This window comes from Mytilus californianus, unplaced genomic scaffold (genome assembly GCF_021869535.1).
Source record: "Mytilus californianus isolate M0D057914Y unplaced genomic scaffold, xbMytCali1.0.p SCAF_13, whole genome shotgun sequence".
Classification (NCBI taxonomy): Eukaryota; Metazoa; Mollusca; class Bivalvia; order Mytilida; family Mytilidae; genus Mytilus; species Mytilus californianus.
Genome location: NW_026262615.1, coordinates 17,478,930 through 17,506,683, shown reverse-complemented (window position 1 = coordinate 17,506,683; position 27,754 = coordinate 17,478,930). Strand labels below are relative to the sequence as shown.

The 27,754-nt window shown below is 32.6% G+C and overlaps 1 protein-coding gene across 1 annotated transcript in view; it reads right to left on the bottom strand.

The window, feature by feature from the left end:
- The window catches only part of LOC127723272 (uncharacterized), a 46,132-nt gene extending 21,292 nt beyond the window's left edge, over window positions 1-24,840 (bottom strand). The window contains exons 1-5 of the mRNA XM_052229840.1: window positions 24,761-24,840; window positions 23,370-23,434; window positions 20,314-20,374; window positions 15,062-15,165; window positions 1,328-1,461 (exon numbers count right to left, since the gene is read on the bottom strand). Of these exons, the coding sequence (XP_052085800.1) occupies window positions 1,328-1,461; window positions 15,062-15,165; window positions 20,314-20,374; window positions 23,370-23,421 (351 nt within the window). The 5' untranslated portion in view covers window positions 23,422-23,434; window positions 24,761-24,840. The remainder of the gene's footprint in view (window positions 1-1,327; window positions 1,462-15,061; window positions 15,166-20,313; window positions 20,375-23,369; window positions 23,435-24,760) is intronic.
- Window positions 24,841-27,754: the final 2,914 nt, after the last annotated feature.

Sequence of the window (27,754 nt, the reverse complement as noted above, 5' to 3'; positions counted from 1 at the left end):
ATGACTAGTGTAAAACAACTCAAACAGGAAAACCAACGGTCTTATCTATAAGTACAGTCATTTTGTTACGTTATTTTATAACTTAAGTTGATGGTAAAAATTGTCAGAGAAGTACCAAAATCGGTCTTTATAGGTACCTAATGGTAAATATAAACCGTTAACTAAATTCTTAAAATATGCTTGTATTCTTGTTGCATTTATTTTGAAAAAATAATGCTTTATTATAAATGTTATAATTTACCCGGTTTATCCTTATATGTGATAAAACATGGAAATATATTTCATTTTACTTCCATTGATAAAACAGCCACAGCGTTGCATGGGATATTATTTAGATAGTTTGTGACAATCCGTTTCGGTTGACTGCTCAGATAATCCGTTTATTTAAATGTAAATAACTTTCACCAAGCATCTGTCATCTATCAAAAATTTAAAAAAAAAATAAAGTAAATCAGATAGTCAGAATATATTTTTTCTTGACAAATTTTATACGGCTAAGAACAATTATTTTACATTACAGACAAAATTTGTATAAGAATATTTATGAGATATATTACTTATCTTTACAGGCGGGATGAATAAATACAGGATTATTTTATGTCAGAAAGCACGACTGCAAAGTTTTTATGTTCAACACCTTTTCCGGTTATAACAATTATTCTTTTCTTATATAACCAATTAAATGTTAAAAATTCTATCGAAAAAAAGCAATGAATTGTAAGTTTGCATACGTTATTTAATGAAATAGATATACAGTATAAAATTAAAAGAACACAAAAGAATATCCTCCAAGATTTGCCGTTTTTATTCATAAAGGGGGAGCAACCCCAGATAAACACAGAGAAAGTGTCGCCCGTTTTATTTAAAATATTTAAAATCTTAACACGACTGAACACGATCTTACAAAAACTAAACAAAATTTTTACCTTTGGTCTGATTTAATCTGAACGTGATCTGATCAAGTCTTAATCGAACGCTAGAACAATCTGTCTTGTTTATCTTGACATGAATGAACGGACTGAACACGATATATTGCAACAGTGTCTGAAAGTCTGAAAAAGTCTTAACGTTTTTCCTTAGTGGTAAATTCAGTCGATTAAGACTTGATCAGATCAAAATGACCGTATCAGACTGAAATCTTGCTCCTAGTGTACCATGTGTATCAACGCAGGTTTACAAATATTGTCATACATATCAACATTTAATCAAGGTCAAGCATAGAAGATAATGAGGAAATCAATCTTGCAAATACATATCTGTTGGGGTGAAACGAATTTTGACTTGGATTTAACTAACAAGAAGAAAGATAGAGGTTTTGTAAACCTACCTTTTTCTTCTTTTTAAATCCGCTTGCATTTCCTTTTGGCCACCAGCTGACGTATGTTCCATTGTCAAGAAGCAGTGAACAATGTCCAACACTACCTTCGAATGCTTCCCATACGTATATGAATGTCATTAGTACTGTAAAGGATTGAAAAGATTTATATACAAACATAATCTCTCACGGTTACTTGATCAGCACTCAACCAATAATTACATGTAGTATAATGAGAATTGGCAAACTTGTCTGTGTAGAGAAATGTTGATTGCCTTTTTACTTTTGATTTCGATATGTAGTGTTATAGCTACTGTCTATTTCAAAATGATGCAACGAAAATCACTACAAATTTCTTTATATGGACACAAATTGACTGACATGGGACGGACTTTCATTTGTTTTGTTTTAATCTCAAATCGACAACGGTCTTCTAAATGAACGTAGGAGGAGAAAGAGGAATAAGAGAGCACTTTGATTTGGTTTTTTTATGCATTCAGATGAGCATTAGAAAACTACGGTGAATAAGGAGCGTGCGAGTTTTTAAACAACTCAAGAAGCCAGAGGTTTCTTTATCCTCTTTTCATGGCAAAGATGTTGACAACAGACAAATCCCCCAAAACATTGTATACGCTAACAGTATCATTAGGAATGTTTAATTTAAGCACTTGAAATTCACAGTAACTCTAAATATCTAACATTATTCGAGTAATAGGAGATTTTAGAAAATCATAAATAAATCCGACGTACTCTCCCTTTGTATCAACATGAAAAGGATGATGAAAAATTCTGTTTGAATACTGGAAACCTTAACTTCCAAATTATCCTTATAAAGAACAATATAAAGCCGGGTCGTCTAGATCTTCTACTAAACATTGCTCTAAAGGTCATATTTCCATTCTTTCTACACGAAGAGATGGCCTTCTAAAACAAAACGATGAGGTATATTCAACAAGTTGTTGACACTTAGTTTGGATTCTTTAAATTGCAAACATCTACTCTAACATCTTCGATCACAATCTCTATTATTTATTGTTCTAAGCTCTGCGCTACTATTCCTCATGCTCGGTCGACTACATCGTCCAATAAAACTGAGCTTTTGCTGTAAAAATAGGAATTGTATTACAATTTCCTTCCTTTAGGTCATAAATAATCTTTCTTTTTGAAGAACTACACTGATTCCAACAACAAATACACCGAAGGCAATTTCTTAAAAATATAAATGCTGAACGTTTTGATCGACATTTTGGTTTTTAATGACTGATATTTCCACCGACAGTTGATGTTTAAATGGATTGTAACTGTGCATCTGAAGTGGCCGAATTGTTTTTGTACCTTTATACAATATAATTCACACAGAACAGTCTCAAATATAAAAAGAAAAGGTATCTTGCAAAGTTCTGTATTTCACACACACATATATTAATGATTTTCTGTCACTCAAGAAACAACATTAAAATGAGTTCTTGCATCTTATATATCACAAGGAACTTGAAATAAAAGATACAATCGCTACTAAAACGTCTGTTCCTCGATATTGAAAAAAATAAAATAACAAAAATACAAAACAAAAAAACTGTCATATTCCTCACTTGGTACAGACATTTTCGTATGTAGAAAATTATTGATTAAACCTTGTTTTATAGCTATGTAAACATCTCACTTGTATGACAGTCGCATATACTTTCATTATATTGACAACAAAGTGTGAGCAAAAAGATGGATAACGTTAATAAAGTATTTTCGACAAGCGTGGTGATTTCAACTTTCAAATGGTCGACTTAAAATGGTTTATCAGCAGTAACATACGATCTGTCCCATCGTAATGCGTAAACAGATCTCAATTAATACATCACATTGGTCTATGTTTTCACTCTACGACTTCATTAACAGGGGTTTGATTCTGACTGAAAATAAATACTCAAACAGAGTTATGAGAAAAAACGACTGAAATCGAGACTACATGATTTGCCCGTCACCATCACAAATTTCTTGACGGATACGAGTTGTCGGTCACAACTCACTAGCGACATGATTTTCGATTTAGGGAAACAGAAGTCTGATCTGTTAATTTGTGTCAAATTTTCGATATTAACATTTTGACTGAGTGAAATCGAATGACGGATAATGCATGCATAGTAGGAGACGCCTTCCCTGCTTAGACATCAGGCTGCCGTTTCATAAAACAATCGCTAATAACGACTAACGTTAATATTAGCGTGCGACTAACGACTACATGACGATTACGTTTACGTGCGTTTCATAAAGCATACGTAGACGAATCGTTAGATTTTTCGATCGTTAGACAATCGCTATTTATTTTTAGAACGGGAATCCCCGGATATCGCACTCTTTGTCGTTGGAGAAAAATATGCTAGTAAACGACTGAGAGAAAAAAAAGACTCCAAGTACAAGAAATCCCAATTTTAAATGTTTCCTCCAACGAGGTAGACTTAATAAAATTGTTTCCTATTTATTAAAGAATAATTCATGCAAGTCCTAGATTAGTTGGAAATTTTCACATGACACACGATTTATTTTTGCGTAGCCAAATTGGCCTTCATAGGCTACGCGTACCAGCAACCGATTTTATAATAAACTGTCATATGATCAGGAATAAAACGTGAAAGATACACGAAAAATATCGGCTATTTCCTGACTTTGTGAATTCAGTGAAGATAATGGCAAATAATATTTTTTTAATTTGTATTATTAGTTATAAAAACCGAAATTAAATGTAAATGCACATTAAAAGAATAAAATTATACAGCATATGAATAAATATATGCCAAAAAAAACTCGAGTGAAATATTATTTGTTATATTTGTTTCGCGATCATTACAAGTAATATTTAAAGAAGTCACATTGTGTTCCTGTAATATAAATCTATACTACTCAAGGAAGAGACCGATTTCATTGTAATATAAATCTATACTACTCAAGGAAGAGACCGATTTCACTGTAATATAAATCTATACTACTCAAGGAAGAGACCGATTTCATTGAGCAGTAACTCCTCTGAAACCATACAAAGTCGGAAATATTTGTGATATCACGTATACATGTAATGATTTGTAGTACTTATTTTTCTTTGAAACAATCTTTTTTCTACAGAAAACGACAATTTTATTTAGTAAATTTCAAAATTCGAACCTTTATCAATCCGTGTCTTATACGCTTTCGTGTATGCTCAGTCGGCGTACTACCCGCGAAAATTGATTTTTGTTTTGTTTCAACTCTTGCCTAATTGTACTGCGATTTCGCGAGCATCTTCTAGTAATATAGAATGCTGTCAGTAAACTATGTTTTTTATAAAAATTTAATACTTAACTGAACAGTTCGTCAATTAGTCTTCGGTGAAAATTTCAGGATGGTCTATCTGCCAACCTCGCGATGCAGCGATTAACTTCCGGAATCAATCGTACGGCGGTTGTACCCCGTGGGCATGATAGAACTATTTACATATGTAACAATAAAATGTATTTAATATGGCCATATATTCTTGCAATCACGTATTTGCTAATTTGTAACAACAATTTGTAAAGAATTCAAACATAATTTAAGGTGACTCGAATGTTGCTGATACTGGAATTTTGACTCGAACTCGAAGTTTAACTTGGAAAGTAACTCGAAATATAACTTGAAGATCATCTCGAACTTGAACTCGAACTATAATTGATTGTAATTAAGCCACATGCAATTTACCACCTCGCAACTCCTAGAATGTGTGTTCCAGATATAATACACGCAAAGAATTTTGAATACCACAAAAGGAACTGATAGGATTCAGTTTTATTCATGTTTGATAAAACATGAGGTGTGCATGTTCAGGTTAGAACCTATAATTATGAGATATCAATCTTGACCCCGAAATTTACTAGGCCGACATATATGGACCTACCAATCTTTACTAATACCCCCACATGCTGCATACTAATAGGAGAAACAGCAAATACCAACTTTCTTCTTTGGTTTCAACTTGCTGAGAATCGAATCCACGGCGATTCAAATATGAGTAAATATTTTATTTATTTCATGGCAGTGCTTAGGTTTTGAGATATAAGCAAACCCCCTCCCCCCCTTTTATGTTTAATTTTTGGCAATGGTGGCAATTCTTTTATGTATGAAATCCCCGGATAGAATGTATAAACTAGACACAACTATAAAGAACATCCAGTTAAAGTTGGATGTATTTGGAACAGTCATTTCAGAGGAGAAGAATTTTAAAATAATTTACGACGACGGACGTCAAGTGATGACATAGGCTAACATGGCCCTATTTTAGACTGTATGTGAAATGTTAAAGCTGCAAAAAAACAAGTACTAAATATCTTTTCGATCTAGACTATTTTTGACATATAAATTTTCAGAATAATTTGATAATTACTGAGTGATAATAAAGTCTGGGGACACGTGAGTTTTATAAGTTATAATTGGTGTAAGACTAGTTTCAGTAACTGCCAATCGTTACTTTATCTTTTTGATCGTTGGTTTTTTATGCCTTGTTGAGTTGAACCATTTTCAGTATATATTTATAATTCATTCTTATGTTGTACTGTTTTGTAACTTTTTTTTCATGCATACTCTAGCCAAAATCATGACTCTGCACCCAATCGTCATTACATATCCAAGCGATAATACAGTCGAAAGTTGTTTACCGACAAGTGACCGTACAGTGAAAAATATTTAGTGACGTGTGTTTTTAAAGATTTAGAACTATTTGTGAGTGTAAACATATTGAAGTTAAATTTGAGAAAAAACTATATATTAATTATGTTTAAACACCTTAAAAATTTTGAAAACAATTCTTTTATTAAAAGTCAAAACTTCAGCTGAACGAACACAACTATTTCCATAATTTGGGTCGGAGCTCTTAGTTTTATTTCACTCCCCCCCCCCCCCCCCCCCCCTGTTTTCTTGCTTTAAGAATGGGTTCGGCACCCCTCAATGTTTGAATATTAATGACAGATACAAAAGTTTTCTCATATACATTACAAGTAAGCCCCAGAGATAATAATGGAAAAAAAAACACGTATCCGAAAATTATTTCGAATGTCGGAGCCCCGCTTGACAGTCTCCCGAATGACCACAATATAAAAAAAAACATACAATTGCGTTCCCACATTGTGTTTATTAAATAGAGAACATTAACATTTATAGCTCTTTTTTAAATATTAAATACCTTTTTAATCACATCGATGGCTTTAATGAGGGTAGCGATGCACTTTACCGTCAGGCGCCTAACGGTCATTTTCGGCTTACGTCGCGTTAGCGACTAAATGGTTAAAGTTTTATCGTGATTCGTCAAAATATCCTTATCGTACGGTGGCAGAATGCTGCCATGTAAGAAAAAAAAAACTGTTCCCTCAAGATACTTTGTCGTTCCCTCAAGATGCTATGCCGTTCCCACAAGAAAGTTTTATCGTTCTCTCAAGATATTATGTCGTTACCACAAGATAGTTATCTCGTTCCCTTAAGATGCTATGTCGTTCCCTCAATATGCTATGCTGTTCCCACAAGAAAGTGTTATCGTTCTCTCTAGATATTATGTCGTTACCACAAGATAGTTATCTCGTTCCCTTAAGATGCTATGTCGTTCCCTCAATATGCTATGCCGTTCCTACAAGAAAGTTTTATCGTTCTCTCAAGATATTATATCGTTTCCACAAGATAGTTATCTCGTTCCCTCAAGATGTTTTGTCGTTTCCATGAGATCGATATCTCGTTCCCTCATGATGATATGTCGTTCCCTCAAGATATTATGTCGTTCCTTCAAGATATTATGTCGTTCTTACAAGATAGTTATCTCGTTCCCTCAAGATGCTATATGCCGTGTCCACAAGATAGTTATCTCGTTCTCTCAAGATAATACGTCGTTCCCACAAGATAGTTATCTCTTTCTTTCATAGCCGCATATTGCCACCGTATTCTCGAGATTCAGAGATCTCAAATAATTATTTGTTACCGTTATTTTTGGAGAAAAAAAAATTGTCAAAAGCAGTCGATTTTTTTTATCGTCATTAAGAAAATGGTCATGCATCGAGAATTACAGTTAATGTCATTTGACAACATTTTTTTTACCGTTATTCGTAATGAAGGTATCCCCATTACGACCCTCTTTTACATGGCTTTCGCCGGCTGAATAATGTTTTCACAATTTTTTAGTTCCATTTTCACAATGAAGCGAGAGAAATTTTACTAATTAGAAAGATGTACAAATGTATACTATATCATTTGAGCTTTACTTGGCTGTTGATGGAGACCTTACATTTCAGCAAAATAGATATAAGAAGATGTGGTATGAGTGCCAATGAGACAACTCTCTTGTAGATATGTATACATTTTTGAGTCTCGACAATCTTATGTCAGAATTACACAACGATTCAAAACATGCAATTAAAATGATCAATTCTTAATTTCTCTCATTCCAATCCAGACCAGTCTTATCATTTTACATGTACATATTTCCACCCTTTTTGTCAAGCCTGCGAAATTTATTTATAAAGCGGGACATACCGATAATAGATTACGTCGTCGGCGTCGGGGTCAACATTTCGGTACAGTCTGTGGACCCTCTGTGGTTAAAGTTTGTTTGAGACATCAATAACTTTGTCAACCCTTCGTATAATTTCATGAAATTGGTCAGAAGGTTGTTAATGACCAAAAGACAGTATCCATCTAAGAATATTTTTTTTTTAATTCTGTAGTTTACTGATAAATGGACTAATTTTTTAGTTAACATTACACTTTTACGCTGACAGCAGCATAAAACCGCGAGACAAAGGGTTCCGAATTTTTTGATAACATGTATTCCTTTTCGGTTATCGTCATTATAAAATATTTTTTCTTTGTTCATATTTATAACCATTTTGCTACTTTTGCAGATAAGATATGTTTAAACTAAATGGCTTTCTTTAAATTATTTATATCGTTCCTTTCTCATTGTTTTAAAACTTTAAGGCACTAGTATTAAGGTTCTTTGGCTATCGTAGTACTACCATTTCATTTTCATAGTAATAATAACATTTGCAAAAGCTATTTTCTATTATATATAACTATTGAAACCATTTTAAGGGAAGTTAGTACCGTTCTGTATTGTTGCACACCCGAAATTTGATTGTTCAAGTTCCAATTTTATGTATATTTTTCGTCTGTTGTGTAGGTAAGGAACAAATATATCCGTGTACATCACAGGCACTTGTTTCTGTCATTTGGAAGGTCAACTACTGTGGATTAGTTTATTTTCGTGGCTATCAATGTTCGTGGATTAAGGAAAAAATGCATTGTATTGATATTTATTTCGTGGTTTTGCCAATTTATGCATACAAAGCCTAAAGAAAAAAAATAATTCGTTGACTTAAATTATTGGTCCACCTGTACCCACAAAAGCCATGAACATTGGTATCCAACGAATAATGTTGAATCCCGCACAGTATCAAAATATCTGACATTGTCACAAGTTTTTTTTTTATAAATATACCCTCATACCCTTCCCATATCTTTTTAAAAGAGTGCGGCGTTTTTTTGCTAACAGCTACAGATTTAGATAGTTTCAAATGCCCTCGACGAGGAATAAAAATTAAAAACAAAATATTATTAATATTTCAACCGGAGTTATTATAATTGGACAAACAAGCACTCCCTGCCAAAACGCGGACGTGACAGAAGACACCTTTTAGTAGCGTTAACAGTAAACATTTGGTATAAAATTTAATTTGTCCATGTTTTTGTTCATATATCACCAACAAATGGTTTGGTCCAGATATTTCTGATTGTTTTGTTGAAATAACTTGTTATACATATAAATTGTAAGTTCATAGCACGCAAATTCTCTTTTACTTTACCCGAAAGTCAGTGTGAAAGGAGGTTTTGAGAAATTTATCAAAGTCGTCCTTTCAAGGCATGGTAAAAGTGTATCTGAAAACTCAAATATGCCTTATCTACCAAGACGGTATAGCTAGATATGATATATGTGTCATTTAAGGGAGCTACCATTTGATTTTTAGGGGGGGGGGGGGGGGGGGGCTAGGATGAAAAATTTTGTCCTGCCTTTTTATTTCTCCCTCTATTCGGTCCTGCCTTTTTATTTTTCACTCTATTCGGTCCTGCCTTTTTTTTTTAGGTTATCCTGACTTTTTTTTTACATAAATTGTCATCCTCCCTTTTTTTTTTTGCAAATAATCTCATCCTGCCTTTTTTTTTTACTCAAAACTCCTGTCGTGCCTATTTTTTCAAATTTCATCCTATTACGGATTACGAATGTGTCGGGTTTTGTGATTGGCTAATAACAATGGTATAACAGTATATATTCCAGAAATTGCAAGGTAATATTCGACGGTTTTTATCCCCAATTGGAACCTCAGGAACGTCACCATAACGAATAAAATTGAGAATGGAAATTGGGAATATGTCAAAGAGACAACAACCCGTCCAAAGAGCAGACAACAGCCGAAGGCCACCAATGGGTCTTCAATGCAGCGAGAAAATCCCGCACCCGGCGGTGGTCCTCAGCAAGCCACTAAATAAAATTGAGTACTAGTTCAGTGAAAATGGACGTCACACTAAACTACAAAACATATAAATGAACTAAAATTAAAAAAAACATACAAGACTAACAAAGACCAGAGGCTCCTGACTTGGGACAGGCGAAAAAATGCTGCGGGGTTAAACATGTTTTGTGAGATCTCAACCCTCCCCCTATGCCTCTAGCCAATGTAGAATAAAGAAACACATAGCAATACGCACCGTAAAACTCAGTTCAAAAGAAGTCCGAATCCGATGTCAGAAAAGGTAACAAAAGAAACTAAGCAAAATGACAATAACACATAAATGAACAAAGGACTACTAGCAGTTACTGACATGCCAGCTCCAGACCTCAATTAAACAGATTATGTCTTCATCATATGTAAATCAAGTACAATCCCTCTCGTAAGGGTTTTAGTATCATACCATCATAAAATATATGGGAAGAACATAACCCGTATAATGCCAATAACTGGTTTTTAGAAAAATGTGTTTATTTCCGATGCAAAGACCCTATGAGTGAATCAATATTAATACCAAAATATGCAATCCTTAATGACTTGACAACATTATCGTAACTATATCCTTTCCGAATAAGTCTGTTTAAAGGTTTGGTTAACTTTTGGGGTGAATGCCGATATTTGTGTGCTTTGTAAAGAATATTACCATAAAATATTGGATGTGAAATACCCGAAAGTATAAGATGTCTGCATGTTGCTTTATATTTACGAATGATGTCCTTGTACCGATGATAAAATTTAGTAAATGTTTTGACTAGTTTGTGATATCGAAAACCCTGGTGAAATAATTTTTCAGAGATTTCTTTCGTTAAAATCAAATACGTTGTGACAAAGGAACTTTACCATCTAAAAATGAATAAATAACAATAGGAAATGAAAAATCATCTCTTTTATCATAAATTTTGGTTTTTATCTTCCCGATAGAGATATAGATATCAAGATCCAGGAAAGGGCAGTGTTCATTGTAAGTGTTAGCTTTATTTAAAGTCAGTTCGGCAGGATAAATCTCTTAAGTGTACATACTGAAGTCGTCACTATTGAGAGCCAATTACAATACAGATACAGGTCCGCAATAAGTGGTGCACAGTTAGACCCCATGGGAATTCCGATTACCTGACGATATACGGAATATCCATAGCGAACAAAAATGTTATCTAGTTAAAATTCAAGGGCGTTACTATTTTATGTAGTCTTAATCTCTACAGAACAGTTGAATAATGACAGAGGCTGACAAAGGGTCAATAATGATGAGTATCCATAAATAATACGTTTTTTATTTAACATCACGCGATTAACACTCAAAATACTAAGTTAATGGCTAAAAGTGTTTTCATAAAGTATTGCCCATACGGGAAAATTATTTTTTCTGCAATGTCACACTCTATTCCCTATCTAAAACCTGAATAACATATAAAATATGTGTTTGTGTATTAATGTTAAACTCTCAAATTTACACATTAAGTGTTTTGACAAAGTTTGAGAAAAGTTGTTAATAATGATTTTTTGTCAATTTCAAAGTTACCTCCAGATATACCGTTTTCTTTATATCACTTTCTTTTTTTAATTCTACGATATGTTATAGCTACATACGAGTATTATTGGTACCCCTTTCAGAATAGAAAAGAAGAAGAATAATGAAATCCTGACTTGGTACAGGCATCAAAGTAGTTACAGTGTCTTTACTACACTTTTGTTGATTATAAAATATTAACTTGGTTCATGTTTTGAATGTAGTTTATGCTTTTTGGCCATGAAAATTAAGTGCACAGAAATACCTTTCGCTTTACCATCGTATACTTTGTTTTTGGTAATACAGCATTATAATTTAAACGTGATGAACGAGAACGGTTACTTGAAAAACCATCAGTAAAAGAACTAGATAATATTTCATAATATATCAATAATTCTGTTAGTATATGTCCCCTAGAACTTGTAATAAAAGATACCACAGATACAGTTAAATCTGCAACATATCTTAACTTACATCAAGAAATTGACAATGAGGATCTTCTGAAAAACAAAACATAACGACAAAAGGAATGGTTACAACTTCCCATTTGTATGTAGCTACATTCAAGTAGCGCCTGGATATTGATTATATATGTCCCATTTAATACGATATTCAAGAGCTTCCGTTTCCCTATCATGAAATAATTAACAATGTTTGCTGCTTACAAATGTGCTATTGAACTAAAGGTTCCAAGAGGTAGAGTTGAAGTCATTCTGTCAAAAGTATGCAGACGCCATGATGAGTTGGTTGACATTTATGAAACATTAGTGTCACAGATGATCATGGATATTTTTCAATTGTTGTAACCAAAACCCTGACATCTTTTCCTCGATTGTGACATCATTGCATAAGACTTATCACCGGTGTTGTACTAACAAAATCAATACGAGAGGTGCCATATATGGAACATGCACTGCTTACCCTTCGAAATCACTTGAGTTCACCCCGATTTTGTGTTGTTTTCATGTGGCTCAGTCTTCAGTTTTCTATTAAGTGTTTTGTTGACTTGGTCTTTTTGTCGTTTTTTTGTTTGTTTTGGACTTCTAATTTTTTAATGTTCCTTTTGTATCTTCTACCCTTCTTTTCAGATATAAATAGATATACAAAAACAAAACGTTCAAACAGAAACAAACTGAACGGACAATAAACAAATTGCTTGTGTTTGGATTGTTAAGCTTTGTTTTCAAATGCGGCGATGAACTCGTACGTTCTGTAAGAGTCATCATTTCCTCTAAAATAAGTAACATGATAATATCCGTTGATGCATTACCTCTGGTAAATAGATATCATGTATCTTATGTTGAAGAGAAACGAAAGATACCAAGGAAATTAAAAAAAAAAAGAAAACAACACGTTATAAATTTCATGTGTCCTAAACGCTTTTCTGAATTTACCTTCATCAGGAACGCTCAATGCCAAATATTTGAAAGCCAAGGATGTATAAGAACCGAAACAGTTGAAGAGCTATACGACTAAAAAGGACATACAAATATCCAAATCCACAAACTGACAATGCCATTGCTAAAAAACGAATGTTAAAATTTCAATAGAAGTGTTGTGACTAGAATCAGTTGAATGGTCGAAGAAAAAATAATGTCCATGGTGCATCATTTCGTCAGTAGTATTGGCCTAACGAATTTTTCTCTCTATCTTATCAATTTAAATTATTCAATATTTCTAACTGTAATTCGCACCTCGGCCTACTTTGGCAAATGCAGATAAACTATAATAGTTAAGTGTCATATATTCCTGATATTTCAAGAGTGGTATGTCTGACAAGACTTAGTGTTTCACATCACAAATAAAATGCAAACTCAAACTTCGTGAAAAGTCAGTTAACAACAAAGAAACAAAAGCTCGACCTGTAAGTCATTAGGAAGGACATATACAAATATCAGCTCCATACATGTATCTGCAGTCAGTAAAAAAAGTCCAGAAAACAACATTCTAATGACATTTTATAAGTCTTGAGGCCGTTATTATGTGAACCGAACTAATCACTAACCATATCTAATTGCAATCCTTATACTAGTACACTAAAGTACACAACATCAGTTTATTATCTGACGCAGTAAAAGTCCACACAACTGATAGATTTCATAACCAAATGTAGATATAAAGGTATAGACATGTTATCCTGTTACTGTCTGTAAAGGGTATAAAACTAGAGGCTCTAAAGGGCATGTGTCGCTCACTTTGTTTATGGCCATTTCAACAATGGAATCTATTCAACATCGAAGACTCAAATATAATTCATGACAAAGATCACATTTTATATTGATCTTCAACTGCTGATATTTTTTTACTGTTTTTCTTGCTGGTCCCTATCATTTATAGTTTTACCCAAAGTGTAAAATATGAAATTGAAAAAAAAGCCGACTTACTATTCGGGCTTTGTTGGCCTATTTGTAGATCTTGATTCAATTGTCTTTTTTGTTGTGTATAGTTTTCTCATTATCTTCTATAGATTTAGCAAAACAAATATAAAAGAGTAAAACTCGTCTTTCAAGGGCAATTACTCCTAAAGGGATTCGGCTGACAATTAGAGCAATGTTAACTCAATTGTATATCTTGTCCTGCTAAAAAAACTCGTCATTCAAGAGCAATTACTGTATATAAGGATTAAACAGCCATGTATAATTAGTAGATCACTTTTCCGATTTTAAGTTTCTCTTTATTTAGTATTCAAGATAATAAGAAAAAAAACCTAAAAATCGTCCTTTGGGGACAATAACTACGTTGACCTACTATGTCGACCATGTTGAATTATTTGCAGATCTTGTCTTGCTGATCATTTTTGAAATTTTAAGTTCCTATTTATTTTATAGTTTATTTTTTAAGATAATAGGCAAAAATAAATAAAATTGGTAAACACCGTAGTTTAAGGGCATTAACTCCTATAAGGAGTCATCTTACATTTTATGATTTTAAGGACTGTATGAAAATCTCAACACTTTAACCGTTTCTTAACCTGTCAGATTTTCTTTCTACGGCAGGTTTCAAGATTACAGACAACATTTGCATTTTTCCCCTTCGTTCTATCTTTGGCATGTCGGTCATGTTGTTTGGAAGGCAGGATCATCGGACAGATTTGCCAAAATGAATTTCCAAATGATGATTGTAGCCAAGTTTGGTTCAAGTTGGTCTAGAAGTTTCAGATGACATGATTTTTGTAAAATTTAAGGATGATGACAACGGACGCAAAGTAATGAGGAAAGCTCACTTGACCCTTTGGGTTAGGTGAGCTAGAAACTGATCCTATTTGATTTTTATTCTCTTTTTATATTCTTGATGAATATCCCTGCCTGCAATTGTTTTAATCAGTTTAATATTAAGGGTAAAAAAGTTCAAACTTAAACTGTTCATCTAAAGTCTGTTTTCTTTGTATCTAATTATGAAAATATTGCAAATGTATCTACCGGTATATGTTTTTTAGTTGGAATACTACAAAGAACTGCAGTGTACATATACATTTTTTTTATTTATCTATAAAATGTAACCAATGCCTAATTTAGCGTTTGAACATTAATTTCATCTGATTCAGACTTTAATTAACAGTTGTCCTATTGTCAATTTAGCACTATACCCAATATCCGTATTTCTATTTTGAACAATTATAAAATTAATTCCTACTAAAATCATTGACAGATACTATAGTCAAAATCCATTTGGTGTTGCATATAAATAATATACCTTTATTTTTTTTGCTGTCATTTCTGTTTCTTGTGTGTCTTTGCCAAAAGTAAAGGGTTATCACCAATGAAACTAATACCAAAACTCCAGTTATTAAAGCAGCTCTGAAATAAAAAAAAATAGAAATTGTTACATTAATAAACGGCCTGTGTGGCTTATCTGGTATCATTGACCACAATAAAGAACCTGCATGGCTTACCTGGTATCTTTGGCCAATGTAAAGAATGGTGTAAAAACCAATACATTAAATTTTAGCCTCTAACTTCGATAGCAATTGACCATTTATAACAGTTTTTACTATTGTTTTTTCTTATTAATGAACAGATGAATAAACACCAAATCATTTTACATTGCTTTTTGAATACTGTCAATTACAAGCTACAAAAAGTAGAGCATAGATCCCCTGTTAAACCCACGGGACCGGGCCTCTACATGCTCTAGGAACGATTCCCTTTCAGGGACATGCAAAAAAGGAAGAGCGAGCCTAAATCCCCTTTTAAAGACATGGGACCAGGCCTGTAGGAACATGCGAAAAAGGTAGGGCGAGCTTAGATCTCATGTTTAACACATGGGTCCGGGCCTGTAGGAACAAGGAAAAAAGAAGGGAGCGCTTAGATTCCATATTAAACACATTAGACATTGTTTCTAAAAACAAGCAGGATCTCTTTTTTTTCGGCTCCTTGCAATATGCTTATTTGTATATAAATTATGACGTTTCTAGGAACATGCACTTATCCAAAATATCGCTGCATCTTCCTTTATAAATGTCTTATCCTTTTTATAAGGTCTCCCGAGATTTGTGTTTTATTTATATGCTGAAAGTGCATTTTTTTTCAATTTTGTAGGAAAGTCGTTTTTACAAGTAGATCATATAACTTTTGTTGAATTTAGCTGTACATTTCTAATTCTATTCTAATGTGGAAATCCCCTGTTTTAATTTAACGTGCTAGAGATGGCGTGATTGTGAAGTCACGAAACATATGCTATAGTCAAAATGATTTTTTTCAGGGAAGGAGGTTGAACAGACAACATGTGTATTGATAGAACAACATACTAACTATTGATTGTATTTATTACAGGTAATTGATGTTTGATCATGCATGCTTTTTTGTACATATGATTATTGTGTGTGTTTTTTAATTCCACATGAATCATATGTACAAAAAAAATAACGTGCATGATCAAACATTTATTACTCGTTTATCGATTATTTTCAGAAAAAAATACATAATATGACGGGTGTTATGGGAGCACAGATTTGTATTTTAATGCATGTTTAAAATTTTATTTGAAGGATTACATTTATATTTATGAACTCAGGAGCAATTTCTATGCCATTGATTTTAGTCCAGGTCAGGACGACAAGTGGATCGCACACGATTTATAGTGTATATCAACGGGAAAATACTTTTTTATTCATTTAGAGGTGAACTGATGTCTAGTCACTATCCACGGGTCTTCACTCATTGCATAAAAAATGCTGTTGTTATAGTAATTTAACAAAAGGGTTATCGATTATTTTCAGAAAAAACATGAATTGGATCAGATTTTTGCAGAGAAGGATTTCTATTTTAGAAGTTTGTACATAAGTTGGGTTGCATTTTTATAGTAAAAGTTACGGGACGAAAGGCAATTTTCATTTTAAAAGATGATCCCTTAAAATGAAACAAGGGGAGGGGGCGGTGATGTTGGACCTTCGTTAATTGATTAAGATAAGATACCTGTATATCATAATAGCTGCAAATTTTGAATTATAATAAGTAATTTGTTGATTTGACCATTTCAAAAGCATTGACCCCGACGCGTATCATTTTGAGAATTTTTTTCCAGTTATGACATGTTGCGACTAACATATTGGTTGAAATGTTTTTGTCGATACTTTCAGTCTTTCATAGCAGAACGGAAATGAAGTTAATGTTAAGATTTAAAACATTACCTTGACTTTTGACCTTGACCTCATTTTCTAAGTTAGAACCCCAGGACCTCAAATGTGATTTATGATTTACAAAAACATAACGTCAAATTTAATTGTTAAAGATAGATAACTCTTATTAGATATCACTGGTTGTTTCGGTCCAAACCAGTCTAAACTTCCTGAGGGTGTAACAAACAAGTACTTTGGTCAGTGTTTTCCTGATTCCACTAGACAGAAACATTAGATAGAAGAGTATTAAATTATTTAACCTATATACAATTCAGGATCAGTACAAACAATTATTTAGGAATCTGATGTTCAGTAGTTGTCGTTTGTTAATGTGGTTCATAAGTGTTTCTCGTTTCTCGTTTTTTATATAGATTAGACCGTTGGTTTTCCCGTTTGAATGGTTTTACACTAGTAATTTTTTGGGCCTTTTATAGCTTGCTGTTCGATGTGAACCAAAGCTCCGTGTTGAAGACCGTACTTTGAACTATAATGGTTTACTGTTATAAATTTTGACTTGGATGGAGAGTTGTCTCATTGGCACTCATACCACATCTTCTTATATCGAATATATCGAAGTAAGAAAAAAACAATTTCGTTGTTTTTTATTTTTTTATTTTTTTTTTTTTGTTTGTTACGGAGGAGATACACTCACAAGAAAAACAGTATAAATTTAGGGAGATTACATTTTCAATACAAAATCATCAGCTAAACAGGATGAGTTTCAAAAGCACAATAACTCTTCGATATAATAGATGCAAAATATCTAAGCGACATCTTGCAAAACCACTATACATCGCAAGAAAACAAATTGGTGGAAGAAGAATAGAAATAATAATTAAAACAAAATGAAAAGGTCTTTCCACGGCAAAGTCGAAAGACCTTATTATGTTGCTCAACATATATATAGTTGAAATTTAGAACTTAAAAATTATTTAAGCATTATTTTAAAATGTTATGTTGACAGTGGTTATCTAGATCGAAGCTCTTACTTATCTATGAGTTTGACTGTCCCTCTGGTATCTTTCGTCCCTCTTTTACAGAGGTTCAGAAAACTGTAAAAATTCTTGGAAGTTTGGTTTTCATCAAGAGAGATTGAAATAGTTCTTGTAATGAAATTGACCATTGCCTCCTTAACTTCATTTTTTAATATATAAGTTCATTTGCTTTCTCCATATTTTCAACATTTTTGCTGACATACTGTCTTTAGTTTTTTTGTTTATTTGTATTCATTATTGACAACTTTATTTGAATGAAGTTTAGTACAATGTTTGAGTTTTCCTCTGAAAAATATTTATATAAAAAAGATAGAAAAATTTTTCAGCTTATTTCATAGATTTCAATTTTATAATTACATGCATGAATTGTATCTGTTTGTTTTAATAATATCCTTAATTACAGGTTATGTAACTGGTTTTGGAGTAACATTTATAACATAGAGCAATATAATGTAAATTTCACACTTTATTAGACATGTTTGTTATCAAAACAGTTGTCATTGATTAAAAGTCTGATAATCTGATTAGTAAAGACAAGAAGTCAAGTGAGCATTCTTTATTCTTTATCTTAATTTATAAACAAATATATGTATACTTTTATTGTCTCAATGGAATACAAGTATCTATTACTGATCAGAAATATGAATGCATTTGTTCATTGTCAACATGGTCAAGATGATGGTGTATCATTTCCTTATCTTTATATCATAGCATTATGATGAATAAAATGTTATCCAACCTAACCTTAACTCCCAACTCTTACTGCAAATTATGCTTTTAGTAATTTTAATACAATCAAGCTTTTTACTCCAATGTTGTACCTCAATTAAATCAAGACAGTTTTCATATTTTAATCGTTTTTCTTACTTTAATTTGTTTTCTTATTTTAAGAAAAAACAAGTCTTTAAAGTATTTTCAAGTATTTGATAGAAAATTACGATTACAGATTACGATAACCCCATCCCTGATATAAACAACATTTTGGCAAGTTACTACAAAATTCAGCCGATTTTAATTTAGATTCCCCTTTATATGTTCAATGAGTTGGTCTGATCACTTATATTAATGTCTTCGTTTTGTATAAAGTGATAGTAATATATCTATATGTTTAAATCAAACAAGGGTTGAGATCTCATAAACATGTTTAACCCCGCCGCATTTTTGCGCCTGTCCCAAGTCAGGAGCCTCTAGCCTTTGTCAGTCTTGTATTATTTTTAATTTTAGTTTCTTGTGTACAACTTGGAGTTAAGTATGGCGTTCATTATCACTGAACTAGTATATATATTTGTTTAGGGGCCAGCTGAAGGACGCCTCCGGGTGCGGGAATTTCTCGCTGCATTGAAGACCTGTTGGTGACCTTCTGCTGTTGTCTGTTCTATGGTCGGGTTGTTGTCTCTTTGACACATTCCCCATTTCCATTCTCAATTTTACTCAAAAAGCTTCAATGATACTCAAATATCAAATGGCCGTCCTCTTATGCCGTATCTTTTTAAAGATATTGCAAAAATGCGGCGGGGTTAAACATGTTTATGAGATCTCAACCCTTGTTTGATTTAAACATATAGATATATTACTATCACTTTTTACAAAACGAAGACATCAATATAAGTGATCAGACCAACTCATTGAACATATAAAGGGGAATCTAAATTAAAATAGGCTGAATTTTGTAGTAACTTCCCGAAATGTTGTTTATTTCAGGGATGGGGTTATCGTAATCTGTAATCGTAATTTTAAAAATGTAAATGATCCAAAACAATAATCATCATAATCATCAGATCCATGCATCAACATAAACAGTGATTAGAATCAAAAAGCCAATAACAATATGTTAAATATGCCTATAGATGATAACTATGCACTGAACATAAGAAGCAGAAACTCTTTAACTAATGATGAAATAATTTTCTCAGCCATTTTTGAAGTGGTCTGAGTGGTCTTTGAAACTAATAAGACGCATTCTTTTATGTGGTGCTAAGACGAGGTGACTACAAACTCGTCACAATTGACTTTAGAAATAATTCAAGTTGCCTTTTAAACTGGTCCACATTGTCTTAGAATTGGTTTAAATGTTTTGGTCAGACTTGACTTTGGTCAGTGTTTTCCTGATTCCACTAGACAGAAACATTAGATAGAAGTGTATAAAATTATTTAACCTATATACAATTCAGGATCAGTACAAACAATTATTCAGGAATTTGTTGAATTCTAGCTCCCAAAATAGAAAATGCAAAACTGTTTCGTGTAATACCCGTAGAAAAACGCTTTATTGTAGAACTGGTATTTCATTTCGAATCTAATTAGATATATATAAAGTTAGATTTCCTACTTACACTTCACGTTCAGCCAAACTTCTGTTACTGGCGGGAGCATTGGTTTGTGTAGCACTTATATCTGAAATCAAACAAAGTATAGCATGTATAAACATACAGAACGTGTCATCCTCCTGAATGTTAAATAACACTACCTGTCTTTTGTTTTAATCTAGTGAGTAGATACCTTTTCTTTATTATGTTTGGGTTTTCTAAGCAATAAAATGTATGCATATTTTAAATAATTTAATTGACCCCTTCAAACTGTAAGGCTTAGGGTTCGAGATACAGCTAAGGTTAGAATTAGAGGTGGGGTTAGGATGGGGATTTCAATTTTACACCATAGAAATAGTTTTCAGAAATAAAATTCATAGAAATCCAATCAGCACATTTAATAGTTTGTGTGTAAAGTTGTCATACACAGTCTGAGAAAAGCATGACCTTGTGCAATTTATATGTATGCAGAAATACATATTTCGCTATATCATAATTTATTAAAAACAAAATCATAGCAACTATGAAAACAATTTTCAGAAATTTACTATGGTGCTAAATAAAGGCAATAGTAGTATACCGCTGTTCAATAGTCATAAATCGATTTAACTGAAACAAATCCGGGTCACAAACCAAAACTGAGGGAAACACACCAACTATAAGAGGAAACAAAACGGAACAACAGAAACACTGAACTGCTACAAAAACAAACGCCAACATACATAGAAACGGACTATGTGATAACAACTGGCATATTCCTGACTTGGTACAGGACATTATTAGAAAAAAATGATGGGTTGAACCTGGTTTTATGGCTAGCCAAACCTCCCGCCTATATGGCAATGTTAAAAATACCGCTAAAATGACATATTACGTGACAGGAATACAGTACAAATAAATGAAAGAACATTCAGGACAGAGAAATACATAAATAAATAAATAATAAGATAGTACATTTCAACATGTAAACTACAGAATAACAACGAACACCTAAAATCAATTTACGACAGAACACAAATACACATATACAGCACAATAGAATAATGAACAGTGCGTCACGCGAATATATCAACGCCACAAAAAAGTGACGTTACAGGTAAATTTCTAAATATAGAATATAAAATTGGGATTAAGTTTGTAATGGTGTTATTTGGTGTATTTTCTAACCATTACAAGAATATCAATATAGAATTGTGTTAGCAATGGTGTAATTATTTGTATTTTATAACCATGTCGGTTTTCCATCTAAATCAAACCGTGTAAAGACAAATAAATCCTGTGAATATAGTTGCTTTAAACTAAAAATCATATAAATGAACTAGGTGATTAATATCTTTACTGTTACATACATATAGAAAATAAAAAAAGAATTAAAACCACAAACGATAAGACATTAAACAACATCCAACCATAATTACAAATGAAACCTCATAACTAAATACATGAATGTTGGATGTACAAATACCGAGACACGTCTCATAGCATTGCGAATTTACACTCAGCAAAACAGTCAAATTCGGGAATAGGTCACGTTCGGTACTTAGACCAGACGACGTAGATGGTTAACCACAATCTAAGACGTGGTAAAAATGTCGTTAGTTAGTTTAGACACAGACACATCGTATAGAGCAACCAATTCATGATGGTGTCCATAAAGTTTACGGAGTGTCATTTAATCTTTCCTCCTCATAACTCTGTTGGAGTTAATCTATAAATCTATATAATGATTTTCAGAATATAATTAGTTAAACAAAGATTCAATAAGTTTACCGTATTTCGTATATAAGTGCACGTGTATGTGCTTTATAAACAATATTACCGAAAACAAAATTAATGTCATTACTCGCATGGATAGGCCATTTAAGCTAGACATGGAATGCTTGTCTGTCTTTTAGTCGTTGTACTTAGGTGCACAGATGCGGAATGCAGTCAGTGACAGCTGATAATTGCCCAATTTTATAATTCTAAAGAGATTATAGCTGGGTAATTTTCTTATTTTGACATAAGGACCTCAACATAATCCATACAGATATCAATGCGCACAGGAATTTAGAGCGTTTCTTGAAAATATAGATTCTGTTAGACCTTACTTTTGTCCCGTAAAATCTGTTTGTAAGGAAAACTATATGTACAAAGTTGTGGTAGATGATCAAAATGGTAATTTTTACTTTCAACAATGAATTTGAATGTCCCTTTGGTATCGTTCGCCTCTCTTTTGTAAGAGATCACGAACCAGAAGAGGATAAAAATACTACTATAACTGCTACACCCCGGCAAGGTTTCATCATACAATCTATTTTTATTCTGAAAGTGATGATAAGTTATTGAGGTTATGAATTAATGCTACCTTCATTGTCTATGTCTCTGAAACATTCATACACATGTACCTAATGTGCCTTTTACACAGGCGTTACAAAACCCAAAGTAGTAATACCGCCTCGAAGCAATAATCTATTCATATCTGGTAATTTTGACTGATTTAGAAAACAATATTGTACAAATGACAGAAATTAATTCCAACATTTGTTTAGATACCATTTGAAAAGTTGTCAAGATTGAAAATTTTGAATGCCATTTTGTCAGAAATACTAATTTTCAATAACACAATGTCAATCAGTTTTGTATCATTATCTGTTTTCTTCGTAATGTTCTCAACAGTTTTAAGGCTAATTATTACTTATCATTTTTACCTTTGTTACCACCTGACAGGAGAACATTTTTAAGTAACCCGGAATTGGATTAGAAACTATGAATGAATCCAATGGTATAATGAGATGTTTTTTCTGACTATCAAGTCATAGTATTTCTATTTTATAATTTAAGTTATTGATTAAAATCGTCTCATTTATAAACTGCATTCAACAAAAATTTATGGACTGTTTGTACCGATAAATTCCATGCAGTGACTGGGAACAGCCATTTATTCAGATTCATATCTGCCATTACATTTGTTATATGAATTTGACATCTGTACATGTCGAAACAATAAATAAGAAGATTCAAGTAGTTTTTGAATATGTTTTTTTTTTTATAATTTTTTTTTTTTGTAATTCATACAACATATACAGTAATCATTTATTTACCTTGAATTATATGACTGCTGATCACAATCAGGGATTGTAGCAAATACTTCATGTTCAACAATTATCTGAAAATTATATTGTCAAAATTTACTACTAGTATATATATATTTCATGGTTCCTCAAAAATAAGCAGTTGCTTAAGTTTGTGGTCATTTGATCAGAGCATGAGCTAATGCATGACATTTTAAAACTGACGGTCAAACGCCTTACACCTTCTTAAATTGATAATGAGATAAAGTAATATACCCCCTCATTCAAACCAGGGTTACTAGTAACAGATGCACAACGGCATTATGTAATTAAGATTGTGGTACAGTTTCAATAAATTTATTTGAGTGCTGTGCATGGTTAGGAGGAGCTGCTAATACATAATGGGTACCCCACAGATAAAGCAAATGCAGTCTATGACTTGCAAAAGGAAACCACAAAAATGATGGAAATAAAAAATAATAATAGGAGCACAATGACATTATGTGGTATAGATTATAAGAGCTTCAAATTTTCTATCATGCTGTTCAAGAGCAGTAGTGGATACAAGAGAGTGATAAACGGACTGGTTGGGGGACAGATGGTAGGAAGAACAAATTGACTAACCGACGAATGAGCAGACGAACAAAAAAAAACAAAAATCAAAAACCCTGCCCGCAGCAACTGAGAGATCATGATTTTGTTTAGTGGTCAAAATCATTCCATTAAAATTACAATGAATTTCAATAAGGGTTTTCCATTTATCATACGTGAAACCAAACATTTGTTTTTACTTTTTTCAATAATTAAGTACAAGAACTTTTGAACAGTAAACTCAAATTGACGAAACTCGAACTTAACCTCTGTTAAATGATCTAAAACATTCCATAAAAAATCAATAAATTTCAAACAGCAGTTCTCTCTTTAACATCTGAAACCCAGAAGGTTGATGGACGCACAGACAGACAGACATAAGGACTTTTATATTCTTCGTTGAACGATCGGGGATGTAAAATCAACAAGTTGTTTATAAATTTAACACAAAATATTAAAATCTGTCATTGACATCAAATTATTTAAATGACAAAAACATAGGAGTAAGCTTATTTGGCATTTCTAGGATAATCTTGAAATTCGTTATCAATTTTCTTGTTTTTTCAAGATGGGTCAATATGCGCAATTAATTTCAGCTAGGCAAAAATGATAACCTTTTCTTCCATTTTACTGTCAATATCGTAAACGTGGATAAATATGGCTCTTTTAGAAAGTTAGACATTTTCACAGATGTGGTTAAGTATTCGGGGGTACGAACTGTGATTACATTTTTCATCAGTTCGAAAGACCTCATGAGATTTGGCTCCAACGAGTAACAGGTCCCTATATTCACATTCTCAAATTCTCAATAAATGCAGTTCTTTACTTACCTCAAAAGGTACTACATCTTTTTGTACAGTCTTCCTCTTCAAAATAACACAATTGAGCTCAGTCAACGACCTGAAATTGCATCGTGTCCAATTTCTAGTTTATTTCTATTTATAGTTGTGTTCTTCAGCTTGAGGCACATTAAGAATATTGACCCAGATGTTAACAGTTTATAAAGGTCATGTTAGTTAGCAAGCATTCCTCTGTGAATTCGGATGGCAGGAAATACATTCTTAGCAGGAGACGCATACTCTGAAAAGGATCAGATCGCGCACTCTTTTTGGGATCATGCAATTCCCTCAGCTATTTTTATTCTAATTTTGATTTGTATCCTTCTAATGCAATTATAAATTTTTATCATGAGCCATGTGTGTGAACATCAATAAACCAACCTAATACAGCGTTTTCACAATCTTCGCAGAAGGCTAAAACAAATCTTTGAATTAATTCCTTACCTTAATTAGTCAATTTATTTAGTGTATGTTTTGAATTGAACATACGTTAAATAAACAGTACGTTTCGTTAATACGTACATTTTAAGCAACAACATATTGAAGTAAGCTATTGACCCTTCTATTTTTAGTTTTCTTTTATCTAATCACAAACAAAAGAACACTATTTTTATATCTTATAAAAATTCGGTTTATTTATCAGTCGGGGCACTTAGCGAGCCCATAATTTTGAAAACTATTGAATTTCATAATTATGCATAACAAATAAAATTTGATATGTCCGAAAATCAATTTTGTGGGCACTGCTAACAAGTTCCGTAATTTATTAATCTATAGAATTCTATTTTTATGATCATCTATTGGTTATATTCATTTGACGATCGTCGCCTTCCTTACGTTTTATTTATAAATGCTTACAGGATACCTGTCTTCAATCTGGTACAGTATTTTGTACAAAAAAGACAACTCGTGTCGTCTTATAAGCCATATTTTTGTTAAATGTGCTATCGTTCCTTAAACAACGAATAAATCATCTTGTAGAAAATAATTGTGGAAAATAAGTGTGTCAGCTGACCTCGTTTACAATACATTAGTTTTATCAGGTGGAGATGTTATCAAAAAGTAGTACATATCCTTCAGAGCTCTTTTAAAATTTGAAATGACTATATACACATTAGGTATAGAAACACATTACTTTCGCGTGGTTCTATGTCTTGATTTGACGAAATTTAATTAATGGTCAGATTCACAACTACGATTAGCCAATCCATTACATGGAAGTGTCATTGTTTCAATCAGAATAAAGACGAACTGTTTACGTCTGCAACATTAGACATAAAATTTCACACTAAGTTAACCTGATTCCCATAGATGATCAAAACAAAGTCATTAAATCGCCACCAGCTGCATTTGCAAACGACTATTATTTGAACTCTAAATGACTAGGCTGACCTACTGACGGTGTTAGAAAATTTAGGACTCCCGTTAAGGTTCACATTTAACTTTCTACGCTGTAATAAACTCTTTGGAAAATACTGTTATCTGAAGACGAAAATGTAACTTTGTTTCAACATAATTGTACTGAACATGTGAAAATTAACGATTAAATTAAACTTGCAAAAATATAAGTAAAATTAATAAAAACGATTTCTACTCTATTTAAATACAATCATACTCATTAAAACTATTATCTATTAACTATTGTCTTCAATCCCTGCATAACTTAAAATTACATAAGTTAAAATATCTAATCGTAGTATTTATTTATCGTAGGACATGTAGAAAAAATCCGTCCGTTCGGATAAGTAGTATTATGCATATCAGCTCAAGGTTATCCTAACGTTGCCGCGTTTTAAATAAGAATGACGAATAGCAGCACAAAAACAGTTTAATGATTGTGTCAAACTGTCAAATCCAGTGTATCTGTGGTTTTCCTCAAATGCACCCACGCAGAAAGAGTTGTGCTTCTTTGATTTTTGCGATTTACCGTGGCGTTTCTTTTAAATGCTATATACTGTGTTTTCTCGTTTAAATTGATTAGATACTGCCCAGTTTGAATGGATATTGATATGTTCACTAGCGGATTTAGGGTTGGTTTTTTTTTGTTTTTTTTTTTGTGTGTGTGTGGGGGGGGTGGAGGTCCCCCCCTGCTTGAAAATCTTAAAAATAATTTTTGTATTATAAATCATTTCCTTATTTTCATGTTATCTTTACTATAATAAATTAAATATCCAGTGAGCACTTAATTAATAGGGTGACACAATGTCGCTACACTCCGTTAAATATACACATGTCATAATTACATGGCCTGGGGGGGGGGGGGGATAATTAGAGGATCAAGGGATTTAATTAAGACAATCCAAGACTGCTATCCCTATATTTTAATATTTTATTGAATACTCACCTCAGTCTTACAACACATTTACATAAAATTACAACTTCACATATAAATTACACGTTTCTCATCATCTTCAATTGTATTATTGTTACAATTAAAACATATTCTATAATTAATCGGTAAATTAAGATACCTGCTGAATCTAAGCATATTGCAAACTCTATTTCCACATCTGTACCTAGTGCTCAAATCTTTAGCATCCTAAATGAAAACTGAAACCCACCTAGTTCTTTTCCTTTTCCAAAACGAGAAATGTACGGGTTAAAAAGATGTTTCAAATATGCGTGGCTGCACTATTTCCCATGGATTGTCTATTCAACTTCACAGGACGGAATTTACTGCAAATTTCGCATTTTATTCGTTACTGGCCGCAACCTCGGATAGTTTGTTAAGAAACCAGTTCAGAATTGGGTAATAGCAAATGGTGAATGTAAATCTCACGAAAAAAAACTACCACCAATCAGCCTTATAAAGAGCACAAGACCTTACTCACACACACATGATAAGCCGACTAGTGGAATAGACGCAAGGGCTGATACAGCAACTGCAAAACGGGTGGATAAGATCTGTAATTTAATAATTAAACTAATCTAAAAAGTAAGTTTATTTTGAGTAACCATATGCCAGATGAAAAAAAGTGCGCCTAT